We start from the raw sequence: 23,929 nt of genomic DNA on the forward strand, positions 1-23,929 counted from the left end.
TCTCAGTAAGGGAGAGAGGCAGGTTGACTGCCTTAGACGGACCCAGAGACGGACTGAGTACCAAAGAGATTTCACCTCCAACTAAGCACTGTTCTGTCCAGCCGCCACAAAATGCACACAGACACTGCCTCTGGGAAGTATATTTTATTTACATTTTTAAAATCTGTAACTAGTCTCTCTTCCTCCTTTCCTTCCCCAGAGAGTTGGGAAGGGAAAGAACGGGAACCTCAAAGACCTACCCCCCCCCGACATACAAAGACGCACCCCATGGCTCACACCAGCAAATCAAAGTGAAAGAAACATGGGCCCCCTAAAGGGCCCCAGGGCTGGACAGGAGAGGGAGGGCCTGGTAAGGTGGGTTTCCAGGGGAAAAAAGGACAAGGAGTGGGCAGGTCAGCTGAAGGGATTGGAAAGCAGTCCAACGCCCTCCCCTCCTTTTCCCTCTGCACCCTGCACCTCTGCTGGGGGAAGAGAGGGCAGGGGTTTCCCTTTACCCCTCAACACCAGACACCATGCCAGAGCCGCAGCTAACGGTCAGGTCTCTGGACACAAAACACTTTCGCTTTGTGGTCTCCTGATGTTGTCACCACCAGGGAGGCATCTCTGTGGACAGAAAACGGGTGAAATTACCGAAGAACCTGAGGCCCATGCCCCAGAGATCCTAGGGCAGCTGCTCCAGCACCGCGTCCACTCCAGGGCCCCAGCTGAGTCTGCACCTGGTTCTCAAGCCCTCCCCCCAAAGCCAGGGAACTGACCTGACTATGTCTATGGAAACTGCAAGAGAATCCATGAAGGAAACCCCTAGTATGGGAACAAGACAGATCCAAGGGGAACAGGTTCATCCTCAGCACCCTGCCCCACAATGGGTGGGGATAGAAGATCTCAGGACTGTGACTGCACAGGTGACCTGGCATTCATTCCTTCTTCAAAGGAAGAAACCAGGCATTGGGTCTGATTTCCCTTAGAAATCGTCTCCTGTTCCCCAAAAACCTGTGCTACCCCACACCAGACCCACTTTCTAGAGCTGCCAGCCCATTATGCTTACTTGCTGAGGGCAAAGTCCAAGATCTCAGCAGTGTGGCCCCGGTAGTCAGTAAGGAGGCGGCCAGTCCGGGCATCCCAGAGACGAACAATGCCATCCAGGCTACAGGTGTATACCACAGCAGTGCCAGCCTCCCACAGCAGCTGAACAATGCCCGACTGTCCCGGAATGTGACACAGTAACAGAGTAGGGCAAAAGTCAGGACGGAGAGGAGAAGACACTGTCCCCACGCTCAGAAAGAGCGGGGCACAGGGCCACAGAGGACAGACTGCCTCTTAGCCAGCACAACAGCCCGCTGAGTAGAAACAAAGCCCCAGACACCATACCTGGTGCTGACACTGGTGCCGGAGTGTCTGCGTGGACAGGTCGTAGATAGCCAAGGTTCCATCCAGATAGCCAACAGCAGCCAGAGGCATCCTTGGAAGCAGAAGAACAAGGAAGGCTCTCGAGGCTCGGGATTTATGTACCTTCCTTCCCTCCTCCCTGGTCCTAATGACTGGGTCCCTCTGCAAAGCCACCTCCTCCCTCCGCCTCCGGTTTCCAGGCCAAGACTCTGCTCACACTCACACACTGCAGAAGCCCAAGGACTCCACGGAGTTGGACTCACTCTCCTCTCCCTCGCCCAGGCTGGGCTGGGAGGCGACTGTCTCAGGCCTGAACACACCCACCACCTACAGGTAAGAGAAGAGGGTCACGGAACTGAGTTCCAGGTCCTGTAACTTAAGAGGAAAAGGGCAGGGGAGGGGCAGAAGGTTCAGACAGGCTACTTACCTTGCCAGTGGTAGCACTGACTAACTTGGCCTGGCAGTCCACAGAGCCAGTGAGGATTAGGCTGCCATCCTGGTTGGTGGCAACACAGGTCAGAGGGCCCTGGTGACCCTCAGTCCCTAGGACAGAGCAGGGATACATAGGCTGAGTCCTGCACAGGCTCTCAGGCTCCCCAAGCGAAACTCAACACCCTCCTCCTCTGATACCTTTCAGTACATGGATGGGGCTTCCCTGCTTGAGGTCCCAAATCCTGATGGTTCCATCTTCATATCCTACCACAGCTCTCTTCCCTAAGGACCAAGGCATGAATGACCAAAACACAGAGGGTACACTGAGCAGGGAGAATAGAGTAGGGGGTACCCAAATTCCCCCTCAAGTCAAGGGAAGTCCTAGTATGGGGCAGGCAGAGGCTGGGATGACTGGAGTACCCCCAAGTCACTGGATTCACCTCTACCCCCAAGAAGAGACAGCTCTCTCACCATCAGGGAGGACACGGCCACAGGTTGCAGGGCAGTTGGGGCCCTGGAAGGTCTTACAGTCACCATTTGGCACCTTCCACATCCAAGTGTTGCCGTCAGCAGTGCCCGCTAACAGGACAGGTGCCCGAGGGTGCCACTCCATCCACTGGGCAGAGAGGAAGGCTCAGTAAGCAAAGTCTGTTACCCAGCCTGTCTAAGAGTCCATGAACCCCACCCTGGTGTCCCTGCTTCTAAGGCTAGCGCGAACATTACAGGTGAACAGATACATTGCTGGAGCTGGCGTGCTGTGGTTCAAGGCGAGTGTCTCCAGGAGAGCTAGGCTTGCCCCTCCCAGCAGTGCTCATCTCTACTTGGGGTCCCCCAGAGTTGAAGCCCACTCCAAGGATCTCACCTCCAGGTCTCCTGCTTCAAAGGACCAGACTTCTTCCTTGGTGTCGACCTGCCATACTTTCAAAAGACCACTCATGTCCCCCGTGGCCACGAGGGTGGAGTCATGGCAGAAACCAGCACACGTCACAGAGTCCTTATGGCCTGCAAAAAGAAACAGGCAGATTTTGAGTTCAAATTTGCCCGAGAGGTGTAGCGAGTTCGAAGCCAGCCTTGGCTACGTAGTAAATCCAAGGCCAACCCAAACTATATAACCTTAAAGAGCAGAAAGTGGCAGAAGAGGAAGAACATTAGTGGCTTCCAGGATCCGGCATGAGACAGAGGCTAGTAAACAGCTGCCAGGTGTTCATGCAAGCCATCTGCCAAGATGCCCAGCCTCTCACCTGCACACTCGAAGAGCAGCTCCCCGTCGCTGAGCCTCCACACGAAGGCCTTGTCATCTTCACCCCCGGTCACTGCCAAGGTGTTGGTTTTGGGGTCCAGGCTCACACAAAACACGGATGCTGTCCCAAGAGATAGTCCACGAGAAAGGGGATGGAACTGGGCTCTCACCTAGAATCCTGTCTTTCAGTGCAACCCCTTCCCCCAAAGCCATAGGTATTCTCTCCTGGAAAGGTTATATCCAGTTCTTGTTTGAAGCATTAGGGTGTTAGAGAAATCCTCAAGTCGTCCTCCAGAGTATGTCCCCCTGCTGTTCCGTTCCCTTCACCATCCCACTCTGAGGTACAGGTCAAGAGGTGGGTCCATGTGCACAGCTAACAGCACAGGATACCTACCACCAGGCTGGGGATGAATGAAGGGATGAGAGCATCGTGGGGCGGGCTTACTAAGAGCCAGCTCCTGAGAAGTCTGCTGTTAATGCTCATTTGGAATGTCACTGCCTTCATTTCCACTAGGGCTACTTCTGGTCACTTTCATGCAAGACAACTTTTTTGGTTTTGTTTTTTGAGACAGGGTTTCTCTGTGTGGCCCTAGCTGTCCTGTAGACCAGGTTGGCCTCGAACTTAGAGATCTGCCTGCCTCTGCCTCCCCAAGTGCTGGGATTAAAGCTTCCAAGATGGCTTTAAAAAAAAAAAAAAAGAACACCAAGATCCAGAAAGCTAACAAAGGCGATAAACTGCTAAACAGCAGAGGTAGGATTTGAACCTTGGTGTCGCACTTAGCCCCACTGCAAAGCCTAATCCCTTTGGCCCTTCCTATGAATTTCCAGCAGGCTTTCCCATTTGTCTCTCATAATACCCTGCCTATGGTCAACGGATCATACTCAAACGTCCATCTGCACTGACCTGAGGTGATTCCCCTCAAAGCCCTACCTGAGTGCAATGCAAAGGTGACCTCGCTATCATCCGGGCCCTCCATGCTGCCGACCACCCCTTCCTGGGGTTCCAGGACCCAGCCCTCATCATTGCCCTCTTCCTCTTCTTCCTCTTCCTCAAAGTCCACGTCTTCCATCTCCTGGGCCAGATCATCTGTTTTGGGAAAAGCGTTAAAAGATGGATCTCGAAAGATCTAAGAGGAAAGGGGTGAGGGGTGAAGAGAGAATAGAGCGACGCTGGGGATGGGTGGTGTGGCCAAAGGTGAAGGCGTCGTCCCACACGTACCGAGCAGAAGCAGAGCGCTTGGGGGGCTGAGAAGGGGAGAGAGGCTAGGTCTGAGGACCTGGCGTTGGCCAGCGACCGTGTGGGTAGAGAGGACAGAGGGCATGATGGGAAGGGGGTGTGTGAGGGGAAGGGCCAGGGGAGGCGTCAGGGAACCCCCACCCAGCCAGGCCTCGAAACTAGTGTGGGGGTAGGGAAGGAGGGTTGGGAAAGAAATGTCGGTAGGAACGACCGGTAGGAAAGGGGGGAGGGGGAAAAGCAGGGGTCAGAGGCCAGGGGTGAGCGCCTCCTGTCCCATGGCCTCAGGAGCGACAGTTCTCACCCGGGTCGGGCGGGCCTGGATCCAGCTCTACCACCTCAATGATCTCTTCATCTCCGTGGAAGCTTAGAGTCTCCAGCGGCGGGGTGTCAGCGGCCGCTCCGCTCTCTGATTCGGACTCCATGCGGCGAAACCTCCCGATCCACTTCTCTGGGCCCAAACGCCTCCCAGAGTCAGCTCTGCGCGACGACGCGGAACTCGAGCCCCTCCTCCCGGGAGGAAGTAGGCGTAGGTGACTCCCAGCCGAAAGAGCGACGGAATCCGGACCAATAGCGACAGAGGTGGACTGACAGAGCCGCCAATCACAAGGCAAAACTGGGATGACCAGGCCGGGGCGTGGCGGGAGAACCCAAGCTCCGCCCGACATGACTCCGCCCCCAGCTGGAGGGAAACAAGCGAGCGTGCGCGCCTCCGGGGTCTCCTGGGAGGAGTAGTTCTCCCGGGTCCGCTACGCGGACTTCTGGGAAATGTAGTTTCTGATCTGTAGGCAGGACGGAAGGCGCGGGGGAGGCCCCTTACGCAAACTACAATTCCCGGCGGGGAGCGCAGTGAAGGGGGTGGGACCTGAACATGGCGGCGGTGGTAGCTGCTACGGCGCTGAAGGGCCGTGGGGCGAGAAATGCCCGCGTCCTCCGGGGTAAGGAGAGGGACCCCCGGGAGGGCAGGGCGCTAAAAGATCTCATTCCCTTCACATCTTACCCGGCACGACAGCAGGAAATCAGGCTGCTAATTGCTGTCCACACCTCTCTGCAGGATCTTAGAGAGTCTGGGGGTGAAAGGTGCTCTAGAGGTCACCCAATCTAACCCCTGCGTTCAGGTTACACAGCATGTCTAGGGTCTTGCTGCTAGAGGGAGTTCCGAAGGAGCCTTTAGTCTCCCGCGTTCCAGGGGTTTCATACTCACCGCAGTGCAGAGGAAAGAGCGCTGGGCTTCTGGAGGCTTGAGTTCTAGCACTGGGTAATTAGCGGTTTGACCTTGTGCGGAGCAGCTCGTCTTTTGGGGCTTCAGATTCCTCTTCTATAGTACGAGGGGATGGAGTTAGCTATCCTTTAGGATAGCTATCCTTTAGGATAGCTAAGGTCCTGCAGTTTTAATAGAGTTCCCCGGATTTCCTTCATACGTAGGTCTCCGGTGAGTCTCTCTGCAGTCCTTCCCATCCTTCCCAACCTATCTTCTGAATAGAAAGAACAGCAGCGAAGCTCGCTGTCCTGGCACCAGGGTGAGGAGCCCGCAGTGACGTGGAAGTAGCTTCCAGAGGTGTCACTTCGATGGCGATTTTCCCATTTCTGTTTGGATTCTTCATGGCACTTGTTACTCCAGACTGCAGTCTCTCCCCTCCCTCATCCTATACTGAGCTGCCTTTCTTTCATTCACAGGGATTCTCTCTGGAGCCACAGCTAACAAGGCTTCCCAGAACAGGACCAGAGCACTGCAGAGCCACAGCTCACCGGAGAGCAAGGAGGAGCCTGAGCCCCCCCTCTCTCCTGAGCTGGAATACATTCCCAGAAAGAGGGGCAAGAACCCCATGAAAGCTGTGGGACTAGCCTGGTGAGTTTTAACTGCCCCTCTGCCTAGCAGTGGGGCGTGCACTGGAGGGGTGTCGGGACCTAGACACTTGAGTTGCATGCAGATGGTGAGCTGAGGCCAAGGGAAAGGAAGAGCATCTCTGGGTTCAAGAGGTGGAATCTCAAAGTGGGTAGGGAAGATGGGAATGGGACAATATGTAACATTGGGGAGACAGTGACTTTACTGTGAAGCAAGTTGAGCTGATGTGGTTTGAATTTGGGTCATTGGCTTCATCCTTCCTATTGGGAGCTGGGGTAAGTCTTAGTAATTAAAATTGTGTTTGAATATGTTGTGTAGAAGCTAGAAATGGTTCTGTGAATTTATTTGCTTTGGATTTATTTGCTTTAATACATATTATTGGTCAACATTAAAGGAAAACTAACATTTTTTTTTCCCAGCAAGTGCCTGAGGTGTGACAGTACTTTGCCATATAAGTGTTTTTTAAGCTTTCTGAGGTAAACATTGCACTTCCATCTCACCAGGGAGGGAACTGAGGCTCCCAGCTGGGATTCTCACTAGGTCATGACTTCATGTTCTTTTGACCCTTACCAAGACCCTCCCTTTCAGTTGTAGTTGCTCAGATTAAGAGAAAGACTTGGTTGATATACCTTAGAGGTTAAGACATGCTTAGCACCCTTGAAATCCTAAATTCAATCTGCAGCACCAAAAAGAAAAAAGGGGTCTGGGAAGGGATGTGAGGCAGTTTAGGCAGAGGGGACCTTTGCAGACTCACAGAGGGCTACTTACACTATCACACATCAGCGGTTAGCAGGAGTGAAGAGGCCCATGAATATCAGCCATAAAGAGGAACAAAGAGATAGGCAGGATCACACAGGGCCTTGAGTGCCATGCCTAGAGTTGGCATGGATACAATAGAGAGCTATTACAGTGTCTTAAGCAGACAGCAGCAGGATCGAATCAGTGGGGTCCCTGCAGCAGCCAGCAGAGGCCAGCAGGACAGCTATCACCACGGCGTTTGTACACTTGGCAAAGTTGGACTGATTCTTCCAGCTCCTCTGGCTCAGTCCCTGCCCAAACCCGCTGCACATCTCCCCATCCCTAGGGCCATCGGCTTCCCCTGTGGTATCCTCTTCTTCGTCCTCACCAAGCAGGAAGTGGACAAGGACCGTTTGAAGCAGATGAAGGCTCGGCAGAACATGCGGGTTTCCAACACGGGCGAGTATGAGAGCCAGAGATTCAGGGTTTCCTCCCAACAAGCCCAGTTCCCTGAAGTTGGGTCTGGTGTACAGAACTGAGTGAGGATCACTGCAACCTTGCACTAGACTGTTGACTGGAGTTCTGTGTGGCTAATTGTGGTCATTTCCCGAGGCCCGCCAGAGGGCGCATGATGCTCAAGCTGCTGCCAGCACCCGCCTCTTCCCACACAGAAGAACCAGCCAAAGGCAAATAAAGTTATTAAGTACTGGCGTGGAAAGGAAGCAAGACTGAATTTTTAAGCCCCAGGGAGGGGAGGGGCAGAGTGGGGCTGGCTGCTCATGGCTGCTCATCCCTGTTCTCTCAAAGAAGACCTGTGTTCCCAGCTGGGTGGTGAAATAACCAGACTTAAGTGCAACAAGCTTAGGTACAGGCTGTGGAGACCCAAGCCTTCAGAGCCACTGGTCAGGAAGGCAGGTTCCCATGTAGCCTTAAACTAGTTCAAATCAGTCAGGCATGGACATCTTTAATCTCAACACTCAGTAAGAAGAGGCAGGTGGATCTCTTGAGTATGAGTCCATGGTGGGCTGCATAGTTCCAAGACAGCCAGAACAACAGAATAAAGAGACCTTGTCTCAAAAAAACAAAACAAGACAAAAATCAAAGGCTGCATTCAGGGCACGGATGAAAACGCATCCAAATATGTCAGCCACTCTGGTCTTCATTTTTCTCATTTGTAAGAGAAACTAGTTTTCAAGAGAAATTCCAAACCCGTGGTTTAGTCCCTTTCCTGCCTGGAAAAAATAATGTTATATAAAGACATAGCTTCCTGGGGAAGTTAAAGCTAGGGAGCTTTTACAGAGGGTTCACGACACAGATGTGCAGATTTGAGCCCCTTCCCCCAGCCAGCTTTTGTCATTTCAGCAGCCTGTCTCTCCCATCACCAAGAACTGTTCCACGAAATTTGCTTGGTTCCGTAGAACTGGCTGGAGACTCAGCCTGAGATGCAAAGGAAGTGAACACTTTGCCCAAAGCCACCACCTTACAGTGAAGAAAGCCACAGCTACACAGGTTCTCAATGCCAAACATAAAACTTTATTACATTTCTAGTTGTGTCCCTTTGGAATATATTCAGAATCAAATACCGAACAGCTCTCATTATGTCCTTGGGCTAGTAAGGTTCCCACCTCACCTAATAAGCTAACTGGCTTCTGTCTCCACCGTGATCAGTACCAGCTGGAGGCGCTTGGATTCTCCAGAAAGTGGTAGCTGGCTTGGAGAGGGGGTTCTAGTCTAAAACCTCCCAGCAGGAGTTGAGAACAGACTGAGCTGGTGTTAGAAGGGACGGTCACTAGGTACCAGAGTGGGCTTTAGTGTTTCTCAGACCAGAGAGGGAACCCAAGGCACTTTCCATGTCCCCACCCGTCTCTTCTAGACTCCTTCCAGCCACTCAGGATCCTACAAAGCACCTCACTTGCTGACCTTCGCCTCCCACCGTCTTCTGAGTGTCTGAGTGGAGTACCAGCCAGCTGATGCCATTCTCAGCCCCAGACTGAATAAACTTTGCTCACTGTCTTCCCCTAGCCCAGATAAATAAACTGTACATGTTACTGGAGGGTGGGGTTGGAGCAGGGAAACTGTAGGGCACAGAGCTCTCCTAGCTTCCTTCCAGAGCTAAGAGACGCCAAGCCTAAAGAGTTCAGACGGAGTAAGTGGCCGATGAGGAATGGAGCTGGGGGCGAAGCATCTGGCTTTATTGGATCCAGGAAGGGAACAGCTCCAGCTCCCTAGCCTAGACCCCTGCGGCCGAGGTTGGGTGCGAGCCTCTTCACCTTGAAGCTCCTGTGTTCACAGGCTCCCCACTCTACCCACCCACACACTGAAAGTTTGGTGTATGTTCATTGTGGGTCAAGGGGAGGAGATACTACTTCAGTCTGGTCCCCTTACCAAGTCCACCAAGGGCAAGAGTAGCCAGTGACTCCAGCGCCCTTGGTTCTCACATAATACAGCCAGAGGCCCTCCCATCCCCAGGACAGAGAGGAAACTGGGCAGATTACTTGAGGGGAGAAGGGACCTGGGCCCAGCCCAATAGGAAAGGGTGAGACCCAGGCCAGTGAAGGGGATAGCTCTCAGTCTCGACTCCCCACCAGCTGGAGCACGAAAGTGAAGATGTAGACTATATCAGTGTAGATCTGCAGGGCACCTGTGATGTAGTCCTCTGGGCTGATGGTGTGCTTCCGGTTTCCCAGGACCAGCTGTGTATCGTAAGCCAGGAACTGCAGGGAAATCAGACATGAGTGCCCAGGACCTCAGAGTACAGAGTTAATCTCTGGTCAGCAGAATGTCCTGAGAGCTGAGCTGTCCATCCTGCTTGCTAGTGGACTCACTAAGAAGTAGTGTGACACAGTCTCTGCCCTTGAGCTGTTCACTTCTCTATCTAAGGCTGACACACTGGTTACACAGCAGGGAGTGTGAACAAAAGACAAAGGGATGCCAGAAACTCCTAGAAGCTCTAAATAGGAAAGAACAATTGTCCAGGGCCCCGCCCCACCTTCCAAGCTGCCTAAATTCCATCTCTACCCTTCCAGCTTCCCCTCCCAGAACAGGGACCAAACTTACCAGAGTGAAGCAGATGGCCCCCAGAGCGGCATAGACCATGTGGAGCCAGTAAATCTGTGAAATAGCACGGTACAGCATTAGGAAGCCAAGCTAAGCACAACGAAAGCAGGCCCTCAAGACCCAGCTGACCCCGGAACTCCAGCAGCTGAGCAGAGAGATCAGGGAAGCTACCTCTCCAGGGTCCCCTACCGGTACTGCCTCTAGATCCTGGGAGAAACTTAGAATATGACTTATTTGCCAGAGAGAGCAGAGGCTGTGCCACAATATCCATATAAAACTAGTCACGGCACCTTTCAGCCCACCTGAAAGCTAGTCGGAGCACAGGAGTGTTTGAAACCACGGCAGCTGAGCAGAGTGAGCTCAGGAGGAGCAGGCTCAGCAAAGCAGCTCACCGCTCCTGCAATCCACTTACGGACAGCTTAGAGAGGCCCCTCAGCAAACTTGCTCAATACCACTGCCAAATGCCTGTGCATACATAGGCCAGGAGCAGCCATGGTGGGGCAGGTAGCACCCCCCATCCTGACACTTCCCCTCCAGCCCCATGCACTCCCTTTGACTGATTGGAAGCAGAGAAGATATCAGAACTAGTGATCCCAAAGCCTACATCCAGGCCTGACTTGGTCCCTTAGCTTTGCATCGCAGGACCTGGTCTCAGCTGACCTACCCTTTCCTGTAGAATTCAGGGGTGCTATCTAGGGCCCAGAGGGCTATGGCTTACCATCTGCCTGAGAGAAAAACCCAAAAGGACGGTACTGTGTTGGTGCTGGCACTAGCCAATGGAGGGGCGTGGGAGCCAGAGCCCACCCTGCACTACAGGAAGTCTGCTGGCTGGGTTCACTGCCTGCCCTCGTGGCAGGACACTCACATATTTGAATACCAGCACAATGCTAGTGACAATCCCAGTGACCATCAGCACAATCCCCAGGACACAGAAGAGGCCTGTACACGAGGTGAAGTCCACCTGGAAGAAAGGGAGGAGGAAGACCTGTAGTCGGGGAGTCAGCACTGCTCCTCGGGACACGGCAGTGACAGTGACATGCTAAGGACAAATACAAGAGACAGCTTGCCAGGTCACACATGAGAGCTCAGCATTAGACTAGGGAAACCCCTGGCCCACAAGGTTCTGGACCCTCCCAGGCCTGCCCAAGTGCCAAACCCAAAGGTGTGTGTATAAAGGGCAGGGTGGCCAGGGAAGGCCTTCTCCATCCTCACCTTAGTCTGGAAGCAGAAGATGGTGACAGAAATGGATACCACAGCAGTGATGATCATCGCTATGATGACGGCTTTGGTTTGGTACATACTGGGGAGAGGGAAGAGTTGAAATGGCACAGAATCGTAAGCCGTGAATGCAGAGACCCAATGTCCGGGATCGTGCCCACAGTCCACCCAACCTGTCACAATACTCCCTTCCCAAGAGTATGGGGGAGTATCCTGAACATACCTGGAAATGGTGCCTGTCATAAAGCCCAAAGCCAGAGTCTGAGGGAAGGAGAGAAACAAGGCCAGGAGTTAAGAAGAGCAAGTGTCAGGTTCTGAAGTCCAGCCCCAACACTGGCCACTATGGCCCTGCCAGAGCTGGGGATAGGAAAAAGGAAAACAAGGACAGGGCCGGGTAAAGGGAATAGACAACTTTCTACAGGGACATCTTTCTACAAGGTGCCCCCAACTCCTCTCTGAGAGAGGCCTCCCCTCCCCTTCTATACTCACAAAGAGGGTCAGCAGGATGATGTTCCATGGGAACCGGCGCCTAGAGAGAGAGAGAGAGAGAGAGAGAGAGAGAGAGAGAGAGAGAGAGACCCTGGTTAACCTGCCTTGGGCCCATCAATCTTAGCAGTTCCTTCAGCAGAAGGAAGTTCCTGGGGAGTGAGCCTTTCCCTTAGGGAGAGTCCCCAAGTGTTTACACAGGCTAACCTGGGACAGACCCGCCTGAGGAGCCAGCAAGGCCTGGACTTGTCAGAGCACGCATGCACGCAGCCTGTGACTGACAGCTCCTCAGTCTCTGCACCTTGAGCTCTTCCTGACAGAAGAACTTCCCCTTTTGTATTTTATTACATGGGTGTGTACACACATGCATCACAGGACACGTGGAGGAGTCACTCCTTTGCAACATGTGGGTCTTGGGCCTCAATCTCTGCTCTTCAGGCATGGTGGAAAGTACCTTTGCCTATTGAGCCATTTGCCTCCTCCCTTTTTGTCTTTCCTGTTAAATGCTCGAAGTGCTGTGTATCTTGTTTGTATGATTCTTACATCTCCTGTGAGGACGGTAGATAGCTAGGTAGGTGTCACACACTGCTCTAACCGTGACCACTTCCTCCTCGTACCCAGGTCTCTTGCCACTGCATGAACCCTTTTCCTCTCGAGATACTTTACACCTGTCCCAGTCTCTGCCTCCTCTTGTCTGGGTCCCCAGCACTCACCTGGGTCCCTGGCAGCAGGCAAGGGTCAGGTAGGTAACGATGAAGACAGCACTGGGGGAAGAAATGGGACATAGCTCTAGGCCAAGCCACCCTGGGCCTGCTTCTAGCCCTCTATGGGCAGCTCTCAGCAGCCTAGGCTTCTTGACAAACTTTCTTTGTAGAAAGTAAGGGCAAGATTCTCAGCCAGGGCATCGAGAAGCCTGGAACAGGGTTTGGACCAGAAGGAAGTATAGGGTGATCATAGACAGTGGGTAGGAGAGCCTGTACCACCTGTACCCACATGTCACCACCACACATGGCTCTGGCCCTGTTCTAGCATTCTGTGATGTTACTCCTTTTCAGGTGACCTCCCCCAGCCCCTGCCGCCTAGACACTGGCACCAGCTTCTGGGAAGGCCTCTCCTATAACATATTAACCCCTGCCCTGAACAGAGCTGGTCAGTCTCCTGCCCCCACCTCCCTCGCAGCAGCAACACCATCACCGTGCACTCACTAGGACACGTAGTACACAGCCACATTCCTCCTCACGAACGCACTGACTGGTTCCCTGTGAAACAGGATGCCAAGAGGAAGTCTTACCATGGATTGTCTGCCTCCAGCTGAGAGCCACCCCTCCATGGACAGCCTAGCTGGTAACCCAGGCTGAGAAAAGGAGAGACTCACACAAAGGTGAAGATAGCAATGATGGCCACCGTGATGAGCAGCTGAACGGAAATGATGGAATAGACCTAGAACAGACAACCAGGGATAGAACTCACATCTCATACTGGCCTCTCCCTGGAGCATAGATAGTGCCAAGGCTCCTGCCCCACCTACCAACCCATCCCTGTTCTGTAGGGCAGGATCTCTTTTTAGTTTAGAAGGCTCTGGCTGGGGAGAGGGCTCTGTGGTTAAGAGCATATATTGCTCATGGATCTGAGTTCAGTTCCCAGCAACATCAGGCAGCTCACAACTACCTGTACCTCTAGCTCCAGAGGATCTGATGCTCTCTTCTGGACTCCTTGGATACTACACACACACACACACACACCACACACACATATACACCTTAATTAAAAATAAAATCTGTCTTGAAAAGAAAGGAATAACTGTGATTTGGAAGACTCCACTTTTTGAGCCCTCAAAGACTCTTCCCTGATTGCAGACTGGCCTCTCCAGCTGTTTGTTGGTCCCTTTTCTCCTATCTAACATCTAGCTAGTTTATTGTAAGTTTAGAGTTTACTGCTCTCTCGCCTTGCCTGCTCTGGTACTGAGAGTGGTTCTCTGTTCAAGGGCTGAAAGAAGGGATGCATGGTGGCTTAGAGGCAGCATGCTCATTCAGTTCCCAGCTGCTTGCTGTCTACCAGAACAGTGGGCAGAGAGGGGAGAGGAGAATACAAGTAGACTTTGCCGGGTGGACTCCAGCATCCCAAAGGGGATCATAAAGAGGAGGATCCCTCTCTGAGGAGGGGTACAGACCTACAAGGAGGCAGGTAACTGAGGTGTTTATGTGGGAATGTGTGCCTGTGCCTAGTCCCCCTCCCCCCGAAGCTCCAGCCCCATCTCACCTTTCGGATGAAGTTATGTCGGACTTTCCGGTCATCCCATTCTCCATGGCCAAAGTTGTCACTTACTGCTCTCTCCTCCCCACCGTAGTCATGGCCTGGGACCAGACACAGATCATGTCAACCAACTGGGGACCTAGGACAGGTAGCCTCCATCTCAAAGTACCCCTGACCTCTGTTCAGAAGACACATTTGTAACTCACAGATTCCTTCATCAAGCTAGAGTTCTCTGGGCCCCTCAGAGTAACCCCAGCTGGGCTAGGGTGAGGAAGAGCTGTCCTGTCAGCAGGCATCTGCTGCAGGCTCTGTGCCCAGCCCCCATCACTGGGGGCGGGAAAGTGGCATCACCATCTAGGGAAGCAGCTGGCATCTAGGGAGTAGAACTGGATGGCAGAGCAGTGGCCTTGGGGTAGAGGGCCAGAGAAGAGGAGGGGAGACGTACACAGACAGTGGGCACAGGAGTCAAGGTCTTGGTCTGTAGCAGGGTCACAGTGTACATATGTACATGCAACTGTCACCTGTAAGTCTGCCTCAGAACAAGTGTCCAGTCAGGAGCTGGCCACACACTGGCTCTGGGACACTGAGGCTACTGCAAGCCACCAACATTCCATGGATGCCTCTTTGGGAACTGCTTCCAAAATCTACCCAGAATGAGGTGGGGTACAGCTCATACGCAGAATACATGCTTAGCCTGTAATGATCTTGAATTCAATCTCCCATACCAAAAAGAAATGCAAAATCCACCCCCCCCGACCCCAAAAAGAGGCTACTATAGTCTAACCTCACCTTCACTGACCAGCCATGACATTTTGGCTGTTGACAAAAATCAGAGTGTATATAAAGGATGAAGATGTCAGCCCTAGGATATTAAAAAAAAGTGCTTAGGGTTCCTAAGGAAGACATGGTACCCACACACAGTGGCAACAGCCTTGTTGAGAAACAGAAGTGGTTCCTTAGGCAACCACTTAGAAGCCATTAATTCACCCAGCTATCTTCCCGGGGGTAAGTTCTGGTATATGTCTTATGGCCTCAGTGTCCTTACTGAATACATAGGTCAGCAAGTGGCTGGAGGGAAGAACAGGAGGCCAAGGGGAAGGTGGGACAGGCAGAGGAAAGGGGTATCAAAGGGGATGGTAGGAGGAAGGGAATGTAAGGGCTCCTTGGGCCCCAAGCCCATCTTGTCCCATCCACCCCCAGCTACCCTCCAGGACTCACCGTAGTTCATGGGCATTGGATGGATGGGAGGCATCGGCTGTGGGTAGCCAGCAGGGTGACCGTAACCAGGCTGGGGGTAGGCGGGGTAGGCAGGGTATCCACCTGCCAGGACAGATGGCTGCCCGTAGCCCCCAGGAGGTGGAGGGCCAGGGTACAGGGGGTTGCGGTCCTCATAGGGAGGCGGGGCAGTGGGATTGGACATGGCCACTCAAGGGCTGAGGGAAAACCCCAGTTTCTGGGACCTGCAATAGGAAACAAGCAAGCAGTCATGAGTTCTTGGTCACTCACTCCACCCTTGCTCCCTTACAGGCTGTGTCTCTAGGTCACACATGCCACTCACTGCCCACAGGCCACCGCCCCACTGGGCCAGCCCCTAGCTTTTCTACTCTCTCACAGCAGCCTTTATCCTGCCCTGCCCTGCTTGTTCCCCGGCCACAGTGAAGTGGGAGTGGGGATTAGTCAGACACCCAGCGTCACTGCTAAGCATCAGAACCACAGATGAAAACGGCCCCACGGGGGAACTCCCTGTTCTCCTTTAAGGAAATCTTGCCGCGGTGGCTTGACAGCAGAACCAGGGAAGAAGCTGAATGGGCCCTGGCAGAGCTTCCTGGTGAGTCAGTGCTGGCCAGCTGGGACCCTCTGGAGGGGTCAGCCCAGCCCCCACAGCAGCTGGCTGGGGCAGCCGGCTGAGCGCCAGACACGGGGTGGAGCCAGGCTAGGAGCTGAGCAGGAAAGAGGAGGAAAACAAGCCTGCCACTGTGCCAGACCGGGGCAGGCAGGAGACAGGACTTTCAGGTTCCTGCCACAGAGGCATGTGGCAGCCTGTGCCTGCTGCTCCCTTCACTGGCCTGGTCTGGGAGTAGACACTGCTCCAGAGCTCCCTGGAAAGGGTGTCTCTGGGCTTTTCTCTGCAGCAGCGGCAGGGTCCAGAAGAGCCATCTGAGGAGGGACTGCTTCTGACAGGAGACTTGTAGTCAGGGAGCAGGTCTCTCCAGATGCTATGCTTACTTCAAGTGAGCCCCAAGGCCTACCATAGTGAAGTGTCCCACTGTATAGATGTACAGTTTAGGAGCACACCCTGAATGGAGCATTTTGAGGTCTTGGTATATGTCCTTCGTGTGTGCTGCTACTCTTTAGGCCTCGGTCACGTTCTTCACAGCCTGTGGGGCCTCTGAGACGGTAGAGATGAGGACACAGGCAAGCTAAGGACGAGCTGTCCTTATTTCCGTCATTGAACCACCCGTTCCTGTCTGTGCCCCATGACAGAGTCACCCCTGCCTTACAGGGAAGACCCCCCCAAAGCTCTGAGGGTGCTGCTGGAAGCACAGCAGTCCCGGCTTCTCCTTTCAGGGCACCAGGTGCAGCTCAGAGATCAGATAGAGAGAGGGCCTCACTTCATCTCTCAGGACAACAGGAGTTATTCACAGGGGAACGTGGTCAGTGTCGAGTAACAGGCCAGGTCTCCAAGAGCTGGTCACACTGGGGAAGGCTGTTCTTCATCTCCCCAGAGCAAGAATGTGTAAGCCAGAGAGAAGAAAGCCCTTCTTGACAAAGTATGAGAAGGGAGCCAGGCAGCGAGCAGGGCAGAGCCCTGGGGAAATGGCTACCAGGAATGAAGAGTGAACTTAGAACCCAGCCATTGGTTGGGAGAGGTCCGAGGCTATGGAAGGACAGAATAATCACAAACAAGATAAAAGAAGCAGGGTCTTTCCTGTCCCATCCTCTGGAGCAAAAGGCTTCTTCCCCTAGCCACTACTCCCTCCCCTTTCTGACTCCACAGAGAGCAGGGCATCCTAGTGGGAGGAAGAGGACAAAGGTTACCTTTGGTGCAGATGTGTCTGTCATTTTATTCTGGCCCTCATCTCTGGTCTATCTGACATCCACCATTGGGGTGGTGGTGCAGGCTGATGGCTACACAGCCAAGAGGCACTGCCATGAGAGGCCCTGTCATCAGAGTCCCAACAGTGCCACCAAGCCAATATGTCACAATGACCTGGCCCTTCACAAGGTATATGTGAAATGGGGTGGTTCAGTGAGCTCCAAGACAGCTCTAGGAGCCCTGTCTGTGACCTTGGGAAACAGACTATTCAGGGCTTGCCCTTTGTGCTGGGCAGACAGCTGCCCTTCCCACTTCCCAGAGCAAGGGGCAGCAGTGATCTGGGGGTGAAGTGTGACTCACTGCCTGAGACGGGGCTCCAGGGTCTAGAGTAGCTCAGCTGCTGACTCATGGTCTCCCTTCTGCCCTCCCTAGCCCTGCCCTGTATGTTTGTGGTCAGAGGAATTTGCCAGTGGACCTGGCTGATCCGAGTATAATTAATTGTCTGAGTCCTTAGCTACCTGCCCCTTTGAACCAGAGATTTTGCTATGCATCAGTATCCTCCCCTGGAAAATGGGTTCAACACCTGTGCAGGTGCCTCCCAAAGAACTGTAAAAATGAAAAGAACTCTCAGAACAATGCCCAGCAAGGGTCCTTCTGGCTGTTTTCAGCTGCAGCCTCACTAACTCCTTAAAGTAGCCCAGCAGGTGAGCACTATCATTACAAATAAAGACTCTGAGGCTTAGGAGAGTAAAGAGGGGCTGGCCAGGATACCCCACTGGGTATGAGGAAGTCAAGGCTTGCCCAAGGCCAACTCTGGTGCCCTTCTGTTTGGATAGTCTGTCTATCCCAACCTCTCATCAGCAGTGACAACAGCAGGCTTATGCAGAAATGGATACCCAACCTTCACCTTCCCCACAGTGGGCTCCAGTCTCATTCATCAGCACAAGGGAGGAAACTCAAAATGTCAGAATCTAGGACACTCATCCACTTAGGACAAGCTGATCCTAGGCTACAACACAATCCTGGCTGTCTGACCTTGGGTGCAGGAGAGTCAACCCTTTCTGTTAGGACCAGCCCGGAAGTTGTCAGCCTCCGCCACACTCAGAGTCATGGCAAGGACAACACCTGTCAGATCAGCAACAACCTCTGGACACCCAGAACCCCCAATTTGGCTTCTATGCAGGCCCCAGCTCCTGCCCTGCCTCCATGAGGAGCCAACCACCAAAGCTTCCACTGGGGCTGAGGTCTGAGCTAGCATCACCCTAGGGAAGTAGCCAGCCACTGTCCTCGCCAAACTGAGGCAAGGGGACCAGAAAAGAACAAAGGGTGGGAGGAAGGACAAGGATAGAAGAGCCGAGGAGGCCGGAAGCTAAGCACTCAGGTCTTCTGAGCTCATCCAGGGGCTGTGAGGGCTACAGAGACCTGCCAACATTCACCTAAGTTAGGCACCCAGCTTCTCTGTGAATAAACGCCGGCTTGTGATCCATGTGTCCAGACTTTGTCCCATCCTGGCAGTTCCATGTCTCAGATGTGTCTCTCGCAGGTAATCCATCCCATCTCAGGAAAGTACCAGAGCTTCTCCCTGACTCAGTCATGGTGGCCGCAGGAGTGTGTAATGGGCCCCAACAGCAGGATTTGTTGGTGGCCAAGGTTTTCAATGTAGAATTTGGAGGCGCTGATCCCCACTCGCCCCCAGGTTGTGTCTGGGGCCGACTCCGTACCTGGCCTACTGAGGTCAGATTCTGGCTCTGGCTCTGCTGGGCCCTATGAAATGTTAAGACTCTGGAATCTGTAGAAAGAAGGCTGACCTACTGGGGTTACAGCACAGAGTGTGTGTTGGAGGGAAGGGCAGAGAAGAGCAGCTGACTGGACCAGGCAGCGTGCCCTCCTGAATGCCAGGAACTCATGCCCAGACCAGAATGGAAAGAATTGCTCAGCGAGCATCTCAGGAAGCCCCACCCCCACCCCAGGTCTCCATGCCTAGCATCTTCCCTCCTTCTTCCCAAGAGAACACCTCCCACCCCAGCATAGAGCCACCGGGACACAGAAGAAAAGGAAGCAAAAGGAAGTGACCAAGAGCATCTAAGCCAGCCATCACGCTGGATTATTCGGAAAAGGAACCCAGAATCAATTTCATACTCTTAGGGTTCCCTGGCCTAGGGACTAAGAGGTGAAGTAGAGGGGTCCAAACATTGAAGTGTCAGCTGGAACCAGGAAATTTAAGCGCTCCAGCCCATGACAGGCCCTCTTGGCCAAGAATTTGGAACTTCTAAGGCCAGGTATGGGGCTTCTTGCCTTTAATTCTAGCAGAGGCAGGCTAGTTTCTGTGAATTCAAGGCCAGCCTGATCCACGCAGCAAGTTCCAGGCCAGCCAGGAAATGTTAGTGAGTTGCTATCTCAGGGGGAAAAAAATTAAGTACTTTAGAACTTCCCTTCCTAGCTTGACCCAGAACAATCCACCCTTCCCCAGTTCCCTCCTGACTTCCTGTTCATGCTGCCCAACCCATGTCTTCCCTCCTAGGCTCCAGGCCACTGCTTAGGTCCCACCTCTAGAATTCCTCTGTCTGGATCCACAGAAACAGAAGTCTGAGTCCTGGAAAGTGAGGGAAGGCCCAGTCCTGTGGCTCATTGCCACCCTCATCTTATGTCACAGGATTGTAATCTCAGAGGCCCCAGCCTCGTCACCAGTCAGAGTGGCCAGGGTACACAGATAAGGAAAGGGGGCCAGGCGGAAGTGGTTCAGCACTTGGGAGACAGAGGCAGGCAAATTTCTGAGTTCAAGGTAGCCTGGTCTACAGAGGGAGTACCAGGACAGCTAGAGATATATAGCGAGAAACAAAACAAAAAAAAGAGGAAGCCATTAACAGGGCTGCTGTCATTTCTTACATAAGAGAGAGTTACCTACCCTACCTACCCCATTTGTGTCTCTCCTGTCTCCAGGTTGGGGGGGAGGGAGGAAAGCAGAAGAATAGGACTATTAAACAGACCATGGTGGAAAATCACAGAGGGATGGGGAAGGAAAAGAACCACCTAAGAGTGGTAAGGTCAGTACTTACTAAGCAACTAAGCCAAATGCAACTAAGCTACCTCTTGATGCTCACAAAAGATCACTCTGCCAGCCGGGTAGTGGTGCGCACACCTTTAATCCCAGCACTCAGGAGGCAGAGGCAGAAGGATCTCTGAGGTCGGGGCCAGCCTGGTGTACAAGAGCTAGTTCCAGGACAGGCTCCAAAGCTACAGAGAAACCCAGTCTCGACCCCCCCACACCCCAAATTACTTTGCCAATAAAAAAAAATGCTAAATTTGCAAGCCAGGAATGGTGGCACGCACTCAGGAAATCTAAAGCAGGATTGTTTCAAGTTCAAAGCCAGCCTGAGCTACATAGCAAGAGCCTATCTCAAAAAAAAAAAAAAAAATGAAATTTGCAGGGTGGGGGGAGTGGTGTTAGAATCTAAAGGCTCAAGAAAGGCAAACGGCAGAGATGATCTGAACTTGTCTGATTTGGGGTGCTTTTACAACTGCTGGGGAAGACATCTGAGGCCCCCTCACCTGGTGGGGGCACACAGGGCCAAGGGTGAGGTAGTGAAGATCGTGTGCACAGTGGATACGGATTCCTTTTCCCATCTTTGCCTAAGTCTCCATGCTGGGAGCAGGGTTGGCACTGACTCCACTACATGAGTTGGGTATGTCACTTCCCACTTCCAGACTCCATTTTTACATCTGTTAGGTGGGTATTATCCTGGGCTGAAAATCAAAACCCACTTCAGTCCTGCCAGTTAAATTCTGTATAAACAGGCTAAACAGAATAGGAAGCTTCAGGGCAGAATGGCATACCCTCACCCCAGGAATCTACATACCGGATGCCCCTAGAAGCGTGTGAGACCTGTACAGAGGCAGAGGCAAATAGCAAGTTCTAGGCCATTAACTCTCTCTCTCCTAAATTGCTCCCATAAGGCCCTCCCTCTTCACAACCTGCGTGATGCTGACCCAGGCCACCTGTTTATCACAGAGACCCAACCCTAAGAAAAACTGTCTCCCTCTCCCACCTCTTAAACCCCTATGCTCCCACCGGCCCGCTCCTGAGCACGAGGCGGGTCTAAGCGGATCAGCAGGTACAGGCACCTGCTGCCAAAGGAAAGGACCAAGTCTTGCAAGCCGTCCTCTCCACACGCAGGCACTCACTTCCACACACAAAGAACCACACATGAGCGTAGGCAGAGTAGTGTGCACCTGTAATCCTAGCACTGGGCTGGCAAGTCCAAGACTAGGGCCACAGGAAGTTGAGGGTAAGGGGACCAGTTCTCAAGGAATTAGCTGAGTGCTAGGCTAGATCCTCTGGAGGGTCCTCCCCGCCCCTTAGTTACAGCTGCTCCTGGAACCTCCGTGGGGAGATTTTTAAAAATATTTATTTATTTATTTATTATGCATACAATATTTCTGTCTGTGCGTATGCCTGCAGGCCAGAAGAGGGCACCAGACCCCGTTACAGATGGTTGTGGGCCACCATGTGGCTGCTGGGAATTGAACTCAGGACCTTTGGAACAGCAGGCAATGCTCTTACCCTCTGAGCCATCTCTCCAGCCCCAGGGATTTTTTCCATGGAGGAAAAATGTGTCTAGCCAGCACAGGACAAGGAAAGGAGCATCCCCACACATCACTGTGTCATAGAAGCGCACCAGTCATTCTACATAAGGAAGCCTCACCTTCCTCCCTAACTGATGCATTAAATCCACATCTACGACAAGTAGAGACCTGTGGACTTCTGCATCTTGCTCCTACTTCAAAACCGGTCCCCACAGCTCAGGCTAGGGCTGGAAGGGTCTGTAAAGGTCAGCTCTTCTTTAGCATCTCCAAGAGAACTGAAGGCATTCTAAGGATAATGTATGTCACCTCACTGTGGCTGGTTGAGACGAGGTCTCCCTCTGGAGCCCAGAGCCCGGCTTGCGGTCCTTCTTCTGCCTTAGTCTAAGCGGTATGAGGCGCCATGCCTCAGTGCTTTGCTGCTGCTTTATGAAGCAGGATCTTCCCCTGTAGCCTCAGCTGGTCTGGAACCCACCACTCTCGCTTCCATCCCTGGCACAGGAGGTACCACACATTCACCCCCGGTGCTTCTGCTCTTTCTTAGCCTCGCCCCGCCCCCACAAGAGGTCTTGGGGTTGGAGGTGCTGTGCTGAAGATGGCCTCTAGCCGAGGTCCCCATTCTTAAGGAGAAGGCTGAGCCAAAGTGCCTATTACCCTAGCTCATGACAGGCACTTCTCCGAGTGCTTGCCAACTAACCTGTCATTACCTCTCTGATCTGCCCAGTTTTACAACAGCGGGCCTGAAGTCAGACAGGAAATCAGGGCCCTTGAAGCATTGGTTTCACTTCCTTTGAAACTGTGAACCAAGACCAGGTCGCCATGACTGGAGAGGTGAGAACAGCGTGCGGCGAGGAAGTGCGGTGGCCTCTCATGGCAGACACTGCAGCCCAAAGAAGCAGCTGGCTTGCCCGGCAGGCCACCACTGACCAGGCCAAAGGCACCGGCTTTGAAACCAAAGCTCAGCACTGAGATAAATATTTTAGAGTCCCAGAGAACCAGACACCTAACAGGCCATCCATTACAGCTCTCCCCACTTAGCCTGTGTTGAGGGTACTCGGGTTGACCCCCAGCCTCATTGATACCATGCACAGTCACAGTGGAGTGAGTGGCAAGGGAAGCCTTCCTTCCCTCTCTCTTGTTCTGGCTCACTCCCAGGACTTCCCCACCCTGAGGTCCCTTTTCCAATTTCCCCCTTTTGTTTTTACTCAGACCTAAAGAGGTCATGAGAGTCAATACTGCTTTCACTTGTATTACTCCAGCACTTAAGAATCTGAGGTACAAGTTCAAGGCTACACTGGACTGAGTGAAACACACACACTTACACACACACACACACACACACAAGTTCATGAGTGTCAAAGTACTTCCTGGGTGGCTCCTGAACCACAGAACAAGAGAGCAGGGCTGGGAGGCAGGGCATGCTTGGGTAGGGATGAACTCATCTCTAGACCTAAGGCTTGGCCCACTGGCTTCCACCCTAACCACTGTGCTAGGGCTTCCTCCTCCCACTCCCAGCTGAGATCCTCGTCACCTGGCCGTGTCCAGCCTGGCGGTGCCACGATACACAGAAACAGCTCCAGGTGGGTGCCAGGCCCCGGGCTGGCTTCCGCCCTCCCTCTTCCCAGCTGAGGGCCAAGACAGCCCCCATCTCACTCGCAGCACAACCACTCTGGGGCCCCGGAGTGGGGGACACGCCCTGCGACAGACAGGCCTCTCAGCCACTGAGGGGCACCCTGCAAGACGCTGGTCAGCACTCGGCTGCGCACCGCACGCGGCAGCGCCGTACGTTCGGGCCATATGTCCTGCCCAGGCGCACAGGGAAAGCGAACTCGCAATGACAGAACGAAAAGAACCCATTCTGGCTCGGGCTCACGACCGGAGCGGGCGGGCCGGCCGCGCGTGCCAGAAAAGTTTGGGCGCCCCGGTGCAGCGTCGCCCCAGTCCGCTTCCAGTCCCCGCCGGTCCCGGGTCCCCACCTCTGCCGGCCGCAGTCCCCTGACTTGCCTTCGCTGTTCGGAACCGTGAGATCCGCCTGGGCCCCGGAGGCTGCGAGGACTGGGCTGAGCCAGGCAGCACTAGGACTCCGTGCCCCGCCCCGCCTCCCTCGGCCGCCCAGTGGGGAGGAGCCGCCCTACCCAGAGGCCGAGGGAGCCCGGGGGTCCGCCCCGACCCCAGCCGCCAGCCAGGTGTGGGTGGTTCCCATTTACTGGAAACGACGCCTGCTCGCGGCTGTGGACAAAACCCAAACTCACTGGAAGAAAATAACTTCTTTCCACCAATTTCAGACCTCACCCCAGGAGGAAGAGCGAGTTAAGCGTCGTCGCCAGTGTCTGTGTAACAGCGCGGAGCGCTAGGGGCTTTAGAGCGAGTCTTGTCTTAAAAGTATTGCTTTTTTTGTTTGTTTTGTTTTTGTTTTAATTC

The 23,929-nt window shown here is 53.5% G+C and overlaps 3 protein-coding genes across 4 annotated transcripts in view; 1 reads left to right on the forward strand and 2 right to left on the reverse strand.

Moving 5' to 3' along the window:
- Nucleotides 1-129: 129 nt before the first annotated feature.
- On the reverse strand, nt 130-4,975 carry Aamp (angio associated migratory cell protein). Its single transcript, XM_048458870.2, has 11 exons — nt 4,597-4,975; nt 3,990-4,145; nt 3,060-3,179; nt 2,681-2,820; nt 2,290-2,434; nt 2,017-2,100; nt 1,814-1,929; nt 1,610-1,713; nt 1,369-1,459; nt 1,046-1,200; nt 130-603 (listed from the first exon to the last, which is right to left on the reverse strand). The coding sequence occupies exons 1-11, from the start codon at nt 4,958-4,960 to the stop codon at nt 528-530; spliced, it is 1,551 nt and encodes a 516-aa protein (XP_048314827.2). The 5' UTR covers nt 4,961-4,975; the 3' UTR covers nt 130-527.
- A 113-nt stretch (nt 4,976-5,088) lies between these two features.
- Pnkd (PNKD metallo-beta-lactamase domain containing) overlaps nt 5,089-23,929 on the forward strand; it is a 71,099-nt gene continuing 52,258 nt past the window's right edge. The window contains exons 1-2 of the mRNA XM_087904241.1: nt 5,089-5,230; nt 5,970-6,141. Of these exons, the coding sequence (XP_087760367.1) occupies nt 5,164-5,230; nt 5,970-6,141 (239 nt within the window). The 5' untranslated portion in view covers nt 5,089-5,163. The remainder of the gene's footprint in view (nt 5,231-5,969; nt 6,142-23,929) is intronic.
- On the reverse strand, nt 8,387-23,635 carry Tmbim1 (transmembrane BAX inhibitor motif containing 1). 2 transcript variants are annotated; one of them, XM_048458875.3, is made up of 12 exons: nt 23,513-23,635; nt 15,109-15,350; nt 13,897-13,991; nt 13,013-13,077; nt 12,843-12,896; nt 12,351-12,401; nt 11,641-11,680; nt 11,375-11,412; nt 11,146-11,233; nt 10,799-10,894; nt 9,934-9,987; nt 8,387-9,590 (listed from the first exon to the last, which is right to left on the reverse strand). In XM_048458875.3, exons 2-12 carry the CDS (start codon nt 15,308-15,310, stop codon nt 9,444-9,446), a joined length of 930 nt encoding a protein of 309 aa, XP_048314832.3. In that variant the 5' UTR covers nt 15,311-15,350; nt 23,513-23,635; the 3' UTR covers nt 8,387-9,443. The 2 variants fall into 2 exon arrangements, with proteins under 2 accessions (XP_048314832.3, XP_048314833.3); XM_048458876.3 differs by having other exon boundaries at nt 23,485-23,582.

Source organism: Myodes glareolus, chromosome 1 (assembly GCF_982192425.1).
Source record: "Myodes glareolus chromosome 1, mMyoGla1.1, whole genome shotgun sequence".
Classification (NCBI taxonomy): domain Eukaryota; kingdom Metazoa; phylum Chordata; class Mammalia; order Rodentia; family Cricetidae; genus Myodes; species Myodes glareolus.